Source organism: Aegilops tauschii, chromosome 3 (genome assembly GCF_002575655.3).
Source record: "Aegilops tauschii subsp. strangulata cultivar AL8/78 chromosome 3, Aet v6.0, whole genome shotgun sequence".
Classification (NCBI taxonomy): domain Eukaryota; kingdom Viridiplantae; phylum Streptophyta; class Magnoliopsida; order Poales; family Poaceae; genus Aegilops; species Aegilops tauschii.
In genome coordinates this window covers 597165821-597175527 of record NC_053037.3, presented here as the reverse complement: position 1 = coordinate 597175527, position 9707 = coordinate 597165821, and the positions used below count along the sequence as shown (strand labels likewise).

Sequence of the window (9707 nt, the reverse complement as noted above, 5' to 3'; positions counted from 1 at the left end):
CTTGACCACTAGACTGTGGATGGTATGGAGATGCAATACTATGGTTAACATCATACTTAGCAAGCATCTTACGAAAAGCACCATGAATAAAGTGTGAACCACCATCAGTTATTAAATATCTAGGGACTCCAAACCTCGGAAAAATAACTTCCTTAAGCATCTTAATAGAGGTGTTATGATCAGCACTACTAGTTGGAATAGCTTCTACCCACTTAGTAACGTAATCAACAGCAACTAAAATATGTGTATACCCATTAGAGGAAGGAAACGCTCCCATATAATCAAAGCCCCAAACATCAAATGGTTCAATAACAAGTGAATAGTTCATAGGCATTTCTTGACGTCTACTAATATTACCAATTCTTTGACATTCATCACAAGAAAAAACAAACTTACGGGCATCTTTGAAGAGAGTAGGCCAATAAAAACCGGATTGCAATACCTTATGTGCAGTTCTATCTCCAGCGTGGTGTCCTCCATAAGCCTCAGAGTGGCACTTGCATAGGATCTGTTCCTGTTCATGCTCAAGTACACAACGTCTAATAACACCAGCTACTCCTTCTTTATAAAGGTGTGGGTCCTGCCAGAAGTAATGTCTTAAATCATAGAAAAACTTTTTCTTTTGCTGGTATGTGAAACTAGGTGGTATAAATTTAGCAACAATGTAATTAGCATAATCAGCATACCATGGACCAGTACGAGAAGTATTTATGACAGTTAATTGTTCATCAGGAAAGCTACCATCAATAGGTAGTGGGTCATCAAGAACATTCTCTAACCTAGACAAGTTGTCTGCAACGGGGTTCTCAGCTCCCTTTCTATCAATAATCTGCAAATCAAATTCTTGTAGCAAGAGAACCCATCTAATAAGTCTAGGTCTAGCATCTTTCTTTTCCATAAGATATTTAATAGCAGCATGATCAGTGTGAACAGTTACTTTAGAATCAACAATATAAGGTCTGAACTTATCACAAGCAAATACAACTGCTAAATTTTTTTTAGTAGTAGCATAATTTCTCTGGGCACTGTCTAGAGTTTTACTAGCATATTGAATAACATTTAATTTCTTATCAACTCTTTGTCCTAGAACAACACCTACAGCATAATCACTAGCATCACACATAATTTCAAAGGGTAAATTCCAATCAGGTGGCTGAACAATAGGTGCAGAAATCAAGGCTTTCTTAAGTATTTCAAATGCTTCTACACAATCATCATCAAAGACAAAAGGAACATCTTTTTATAAGAGATTAGTCAGAGGCCTAGAAATTTTTGAAAAGTCTTTAATGAACCTCCTATAAAGACCGGCATGACCAAGGAAATTTCTTATACCTTTAATGTCCTTAGGACACGACATCTTTTCAATAGCATCAACTTTAGCTTTATCAACTTCAATAACTCTTTCAGAAATTTTATGCCCCAAGACAATACCTTCATTAACCATAAAGTGGCACTTCTCCCAATTCAAGACAAGATTAGTTTCTTCACATCTCTGCAAAACTCGATCAAGGTTGCTTAAGCAATCATCAAAAGAAGTTCCATATACAGAGAAATCATCCATGAAAACCTCAACAATCTTTTCACAAAAGTCAGAGAATATAGCAGTCATACATCTTTGAAAGGTAGCAGGTGCATTGCATAAACCAAAAGGCATACGTCTATAAGCAAAGGTACCGAAAGGGCAAGTAAAAGTGGTATTTTCTTGATCCTCTTTTGACACAGGTATTTGAGAGAAACCAGAATAACCTTCTAGAAAGCAAAAATGTGTATGTTTGGGTAATCTTTCTAGCATTTGATCAATAAAAGGTAAAGGGTAATGATCCTTTTTAGTAGCTTTATTTAGTTTGCGGAAACCAATTACCATTCTATAACCTGTAACAATTCTTTGTGGGATCAATTCATCTTTATCATTAGGAACAATAGTAATACCTCCCTTCTTAGGGACACAATGGACAGGACTTACCCACTGACTATCAGCAACAGGATAAATTATATCTGCCTCCAGAAGCTTTAGTATTTCTTTTCTTACCACTTCTTTCATCTTAGGATTTAACCGTTGTTGGTGATCAACAACCGGTTTAGCGTCTTTCTCCAATTTTAATTTGTGCTGGCATAGAGTGGGACTAATGCCCTTAAGATCATCAAGAGTATATCCAATAGCAGCACGGTGCTTCTTCAGAGTTTTTAATAATTTCTCTTCTTCCTGCTATGAAAGGCTAGCACTAATAATAACATGATATATCTTCTTTTCATCAAGATAAGCATATTTAAGAGTACCAGGTAATGGTTTAAGCTCAAACACGGGATCACCCTTGGGTGGAGGAGGATCACCTAGAATTTCAACAGGCAAGTTGTGTTTCAAAATAGGTCCCTGTTTAAAGAGTACTTCATCTATTTCCCTTCTTTCATTCATAAACATATCATTTTCATGGTCTAACAAATATTGTTCTAAAGGATCATTAGGAGGCACGACAATAGAAGCAAGACCAATAATTTCATCTTTACTAGGCAATTCTTTATCATGGGGTTGTCTACGAAATTTAGCAAAATTAAAATCATGAGACATATCCCCTAAACCAATAGTAACAACATCCTTTTTGCAATCTATCTTAGCATTAACAGTATTCAAGAAGGGTCTGCCAAATATAATAGGACAAAATTCATCTTGTGGGGAACCAAGAACAAGAAAATCAGTAGGATATTTAACTTTCCCACACAAGACTTCAACATCTCTAACAATACCAACTGGTGATATAGTATCTCTATTAGCAAGCTTAATTGTAACATCAATACCTTCTAACTCAGCAGGTGCAATATCATGCATAATTTCTTCGTATAAAGAATGAGGTATTGCACTCGCACTAGAACCCATATCACATAAGCCATGATAACAATGATCTCCTATTTTAACAAAAATAACAGGCATGCCTACAACAGGTCTATGTTTATTTTTAGTATCGGGTGTAGCAATTCTATGAGCTTCATCATAGAAGTAAATAACATGCCCATCCATATTATCGACCAAGAGATCTTTAACCATAGCAATACTAGGTTCAACTTTAATTTGCTCAGGGGGTGTAGGTGTTCTAGTATTACTCTTACGAACCACAGTTGAAGCTTTAGCATGATCCTTTATTCTAGCAGGGGAAGGTGGTTTCTCAATATAAGCGGTAGGAACGATAGGATCAACATTATAAGTGATAGTCTTTTCTTCAACTTTAATAGGTTCAACTACTTTTACTTCAATGGGAGGATGATATTTAAACCACTTCTCCTTAGGGAGATCAACATGAGTAGCAAATGATTCACAGAAAGAAGCTACTATCTCAGAGTCAAGTCCATATTTAGCGCTAAACTCACGGAAAATATCGGTATCCATAAAAGATTTAACACAATCAAACTTAGGTGTTATACCTAACTCCTTACCTTTGTCGAGATCCCAATCTTCAGAGTTGCGTTTAATTCTTTCCAATAAATCCCATTTGAATTCAATAGTCTTCATCATAAAAGAACCAGTACAAGAAGTATCGAGCATGGAGTGATTATTGAGAGAAAGCCGAGCATAAAAATTTTGAATAATAATTTCTCTTGAGAGCTCATGATTGGGGCATGAATATAACATTGACTTAAGCCTCCTCCAAGCTTGAGCGATGCTTTCTCCTTCGCGACGCCAAAAATTATATATATAATTACGATCACGATGAACAAGATGCATGGGATAAAACTTCTGATGAAAATTCAATTTCAATCGGTTGTAGTTCCATGATCCCATATCATCACATAGCCTAAACCATGTCAATGCCTTTCCCTTCAAAAATAAAGGGAAGATCTTCTTGATAACATCCTCGGGCATACCTGCCAGCTTAAATAATTCACAAACTTCATCCACATAGATTAGGTGCAAATCGGGATGCAATGTTCCATCTCCTGTAAAATGATTAGCTAGCAGTTTCTCTATCATACCAAGAGAATTTCAAAGTAAATATTTTCAGTAGGTTCAGTAGGTTGAGGAGCAACTCTTTTCTCTACTGGTCGGGGTGAAGATACCTCGAACAAGCCCCTCAAAGGATTATGTTCCATAGTAACAAGTGACAGTAAATTTCAGCACACTATATAAATTTTTCCTTACCAAAGGCGCTTCACTCCCCGGCAACGGCGAAAGAGTCTTGATGACCCACAAGTTGAGACGGGGGCGGCTTCCTGAAGATTAAATAAGGTTCTCCCTGTCTATCTTCCGTCTTGGCGGTGCTTCTAGTGTTGTCGGAGGGCGTGCGGAGGTTTGACTCCGATGGATCTTGCGGGATTCGGTGGATCTGCTTGGATGCAGTCTTCGTTTGTCTATGTTCGTGTGTCTACAGGTTCGATCTTACGATCTACGCTTCTTTGCATTGGCGACGGTTGCTGTTCTGGTGTGCTGGTCCTCTAGGGCCTTAGCATGACGACCTTTTGATTGTCTTCTACAACAAGGTTTGCCCAGCTCCGCTACGGAGTGCCGATGACGGCGGCGCGCCGTCGGGTCGCTCTAGTGCTTGAAGTCGTCACTAGGTGGTCTACGGGTCTGGATGCGATTTTTATTTTTGATGTTCTTTGTACTACCTAAGCTCAAAAGTTTTTTCTAAGCGGTTTCACAGCGTGGAACAAAATTTTGAATCGTTTATACGAGAAGGAGAGGTAAAAAGAAAAGCAAGAGGAGAGAGGAAAGCGGTCGTAGCGACGGCATAAAGCTCAAAGGAGCAACCGTCTTGACCAACGAACCACTCCGGCTCCTCCCTTGTGCGGCGTGAGACGAGAGAGGCAGGAGGCGAGAGGAGCGGCGACCATGGGCGTGTCGGCCGCGCAAGTCTTCAAGAACTTGCTCGGCCTGCTCGGGAACCTGTCCGCCATCGGAGTCGTCCTCACCCCCATGTATGTGCTCTGTGCTTATTCTCCTCCCATGATTCCATCTGCATCCGCATGCACACGCCGGATTTGACACACCGTACCGTACGCTACACCGTCGCCCCTCCCGTCGATGCTGTTCGACGGCAGGTCGAGGCCGGAGCAGCCGGCGCACGCCGCCGGATTGAGAAAAGGTGACGGCTTTTTGCACGAGAGAAGCTAGAACTGGGCCGCCGGCGTGGGCTCGGCCCACGGCGAGGGCGAGCCTCTGCGTTCGGGTTGGGTTGGGTTGGCTTGGGATGGGTTTTTGTCCCTCAATCTTTTCTTTCGTCCCCCTCGTTCTTCCTTCCCCTGCTCCGTGACCATCGCCACGCGGCGCCGCCGCGCCGCCGCGCGTGCGGGGTCGCGTCCGTCGGTTCCTTCTGTCGCGCCGCCACGCCTCCTCCTCGATATCGCCCGCGCCGCGTGGTTCGTAGTCTCTCTTCGTCTGGCGTCAAGATTTTGAATCTGATGCTTGACAGGGTTGCCAAGGGGGTTCATTTTTTGATGTGGGGGATGTTCTCTTCTTGCTGATGAGGCCTCCTGCTAGAGGAATCCGTCGTCTGTGTCCTAGTCTCATGGAGGCTGTTCCCCTCCGGATTCTTTTTTATCAGATTTTTCAGTGTTGCACTAGTGTCTGAAAAGTTCAGTTTTTTTGTCGCAATGGTGAAGGGCTCCTCAAAATGCCACTTGGAATTGGTCTGTGGATCTCCTTTTGGTTTGATCAGTGAACTTTCATGGGCAGATTTAAGACCAGTTACCAATCCTCTTCACATTCGCAAAGTATCTGTACTGCAGAGTCGCCTATCAGTTACAAAATGGAGCGTGCGGCCTCGACCTACATTAAGCTTCGTATTCGTATCCCTGTTCTACGAGAGGTACAAGTGATTTCTAGAATGGTGTACCTTGGGATGACAGTATTTCTGGTATGCTCTGTTTTAGATTCCTACTGACAAGCCAGGTGAAGCACTGACAGGACTAGCAGCTTGGGTAAAGCTCGCCCGTAACTGTCGGCGGACCTAAGCATAGCTCCCTTTTTATACGCGCCTTGTGTTCGACACTTTGTCGCCATGGCCTGTAACTGTCGGCGGACCTAAGAACATCAGGCATGCTCATGTAAGTGTAAGGAAAGCTCACAACTTTCAGAGGTGTTGCTTCGCAGCAGACTGCGGTCATTTGGCGGACGATCATCCTGCACAACATACAGAGGTTTCTTATGTCTGGCTTTCAGGGGAATGCTCAACCTTAGAGAACTGTACTGGTCTTGGAAAGAAAAGAACAGAGGAAGCATGTCTTTTGAGCTCCCGGCTTTAGCTCAGAAGAAAAAACGAGGAAGCATATACTTTGCTTTAGGTCCCGGCTTTCTGAATAGCATTGTAAATTCAGAACTTATTTTGTCAGAGGAATAAATGCTTATGGTGATTGTTTCAAAGAAAAGAAAAGAAAAGATACTCTCTACTGGTCATGGAAACAAAAGAACAGAGGAAGCATGTCTTTTGAGATATGCTATCTCAAAGATGGCACATCTGAGCCAACTATGCTGGCTTTGCTTCCAAACTCCCAGCATTTGAATCACAATGTGTTAGGTGACCTTGTGAAAGCATATGTAGAAGATTAGAGAGGGCCTGAGCCCCGTGCTGTCGGAGGTCTGAAATTTCTGTGCATTGGGAACATGTCTTGAGAACATTTTGTGGGATCTTTGTGCATTTTGTGAAGCTTTTTAAATATTTTAGTGCATTTTTTAGCTTGTTAAGGAGGCTGTGGGAACCAAACTGTGTATCAGATTTCTGTGCATTTTTGTGAAGTTCTTTTTAGAATACAGTGAAGTGTACATGAAGAAGATTCTAATTGCTAAGAAATGTTAGTATGATGCATGCGTTTTTTCACATAATAATGAATCAGTGTCCTGAAACTAAGAAGCAGCAGCACATTTTGTGGGTTACCTAAAAATAAAACTGCAGCAACTTGATGTCTGTTTGGCCTAACGTTTCACCTGTTGTTTGTTTCAGGTTCACCACCCTCCGCGCCATCATCGATGCCGACAATGTTGGAGGGAGGACCTGCTTTCCGTTTGTCTTTACCTGGTTGAATGCGGCGGCGCTGGTGGTGTACGCCGGGCCAAAACATGATTGGTGGGTTATCGTGGTAAACGCGGTGGCAGTTGTGGTAGAAGGGGTGTACTGCTACCTATACATCGTGTATGCCCGCGGCTGGAACCGTGTCATCGCATACATCATGGCTGCGGTGCAGCTGGTGTTAGTGGTGGCGTTGCTTGTGATTCAGTTCACTGTTTTCCGCGACGGCCACAACGCAGAGGTCAGGGAGGTGTTCTTTGGATGGATTGTGGCCGGCACTGCGATTCTGATGTACCTTTTCCCATTCAAGGAGACGGTAAATAGCTTTTCTTGGATCTTCACAGCTTGTTATATAGCCATGCTTAATGATGGCAACTCCAATCTCAAGCTGTTGTTTGTGTGTGGACAGTCCGTGGCAGCCTGGACACGCAATGTGGAGAGCCTCACCCCTCTGCTCTCTCTGGCGTACCTTGTCAACGCAAGCATCTGGACTGGGTTTGCCTCCATCAAGCCGTTGGACAGGTACCTGCAGGTAAGTCGTTGCTACTCTGCTGCTATGTGGACTGGATGATGACTAAGCTGGACCTCCTAGCCTTTCTTAATCTTTGCCCGTGCCTGGTGTTGTGTGCGTGCTACAGATCTCCAACGGGACTGGGATCCTCAGCGCGTTTCTTCAATGCCTGGTGTGGTTGATTTGCCGTCCCGGGCAGCTGCAGATCGCCAACGGGTCCGGAATCCTCAGCGCGTTTCTTCAATGCCTAGTGTGGTTGATTTTCCGCCCCGAGCATCAGCACTAGACGTGGCACAGCGGCGGCCATGATTGAGAAACCGAGACAATTCCAAGTACTAGCTATGTGTCAGGGCTGGACAGAGAATGGCAACTTATTCTCTCTGTCCACCACTTGCTCAGATTTCTGGGATTATGTAGTGATTCATGTAGGAGTCTATGGTGTGACGCCTGGACAGAGAATGGCACCATATTCTCTCTGTCCACGGCTTGCTCGGATTTCTGAGACGATCTAGTGATGGCGGTAGGAGTTTGGAACCGTATCTCGTAGGAGGTCAAGTAGGCATTTTGCCCGCGAGGCATCTCTGAACCTTGATGGATATCGATGCATTTGGTTTTCCAACAGTCCACTCTGATTGCTTGCTTGCTTGCTTGTGTGCACTAGGCAGTTCTGCTTTCACCATCTTTCTAGTCTAGAAACAAGACCAGTCGTTTTTCCTCGAGAGAAACCAAACCAGCCTTGTGCTGGCAGACCACCATTTTATTATTATTTTACTTAAATTCAGTACGCGTTCAAAAACTATTGTTGGGATTCAACTTCGCCCTGTCGATAAAAAAGTTCGGGAGCTGTCAGTCGTATCGCTCGGCTGCCTCGATATGAATTTTGGAACTATTGGGGAGCCGTTCTTTCCTTTTCAGTCACAGATTATGTGTGCCGTTAGGTTGGAGCACAGTACAATTGCTTGCAGGCTTTTCAGGGGTTGGCGACCAGTTCCCTGGACTGCAGAAATCCTTTCTACTCTTGATGTTGCTAAATATAGTTTAGATGTTGCAGTTTGCTGGTGCAGACAGTGAACGTTGAATTCAGTGTGTTTGCAAAACATGTGGGGGATTGTGTAGGTGATATTTTTTTCCTAGAATGGCAGAATATGCGATTCGTTGGGGTGAGTGGATTGGAATTGGTGGTCGGGTTTTTTGCATTGGTGCCCTCTATCCTTCATGAGCTGACGGTTATTTTCTGCCTCAATGTTGATAAATGTAGTTCACACATTTCGGTTGGCTGGTGTGGACATTGATCGATGAATTTGGTGTCCTTGCAAGCTTGTGGACTAGTAGATGCGGGGGGACGTTTTTCGTACCAATCACAGATTATTATGTGTCGTTTTTAGCTAGAGAAATTAGAAAATGTTTGTCGGGATGTTTTGTTTTGGTTTCCCTGTTTTCCTGAACCGAAGAGTGCTTCCTGATTTTATTGGTGATAGATCTTACTTCAGACATTGCGGCTTTTGCTGGTGCGTACAGTGACCAACGATCGGGTGTCACCCCAAAAACATGTGTGAAACTGTAAGGTGTAAAAAAATTGGTTTTTAAGATTAGTGTCCTGTATCCTGAGCTGACAAGTAATTTCTGCTTCGATGTTGATAAATATAGTTAAGACATTTGCAGTTATCTGGTATGGACAGTGATCGACGAATTTTGCGTCATTGCAAGATTGTGAGAATAGTAGATGTGAGAATGTTTTTCCGTATCAATCTTGCCGGGATATTTGGATTAGTTTCCCCTGTTTTCCTGAAGTAGAGGGTGGTTCTTACTTTTGGTGTTGATACATACATCCAGTTCAGACATTTGCTGCTTGCTAGTGCCCACACAGGTTGATGGTTGGTTTGCCATCGCAAAAGAATGTGTGAAAATGGGGATTTTAAATATGGTTTCGTTACACTTGCAGGGTGTGAGTTGGTACAAATCCTGTAGAGCGGATGCCAGGATGAGGGCTCTAGAGAAGTCCATTAGAGGTTTCACAGCCAGAGATTGAGATAAGGTGATCAAGCCAGAATTGGGCACCACATTTGACTTGCTGATGGAGGCGTACGGCTTCTAAAACCTGTTTTCTTGGGAGCATGGATTTGGTATCAGATATGTAAAGAGTCGTCTTGTTACAGCCTGACAGAACACAAACATTTTACTTTTTTCAAATGATGATCACACTC

General features: G+C 43.0%; 1 protein-coding gene across 2 annotated transcripts; it reads left to right on the top strand.

Annotated features, from left to right (window-relative positions):
• The first annotated feature begins 4639 nt into the window (after positions 1 to 4639).
• On the top strand, positions 4640 to 8129 carry LOC120976256 (bidirectional sugar transporter SWEET4-like). 2 transcript variants are annotated; one of them, XM_073496013.1, is made up of 5 exons: positions 4640 to 4905; positions 5532 to 5795; positions 6927 to 7308; positions 7402 to 7524; positions 7631 to 8129. In XM_073496013.1, exons 1-5 carry the CDS (start codon positions 4820 to 4822, stop codon positions 7787 to 7789), a joined length of 1014 nt encoding a protein of 337 aa, XP_073352114.1. In that variant the 5' UTR covers positions 4640 to 4819; the 3' UTR covers positions 7790 to 8129. The 2 variants fall into 2 exon arrangements, with proteins under 2 accessions (XP_073352114.1, XP_040259015.1); XM_040403081.2 differs by lacking the exon at positions 5532 to 5795 and having other exon boundaries at positions 4650 to 4905.
• The last annotated feature ends 1578 nt before the right edge of the window (positions 8130 to 9707 follow it).

What these genes read in the sequence shown, in the direction of transcription:
- LOC120976256 (XM_073496013.1), top strand. Translation starts at nt 4,820, where the DNA reads ATGGGCGTGTCGGCCGCGCAAGTCTTCAAGAACTTGCTCGGCCTGCTC. An exon ending in GGAGTCGTCCTCACCCCCAT is followed by an intron (nt 4,906 to 5,531) that starts GTATGTGCTCTG and finishes CTTTTTTATCAG; the next exon opens with ATTTTTCAGTGTTGCACTAG. An exon ending in GTATCCCTGTTCTACGAGAG is followed by an intron (nt 5,796 to 6,926) that starts GTACAAGTGATT and finishes TGTTTGTTTCAG; the next exon opens with GTTCACCACCCTCCGCGCCA.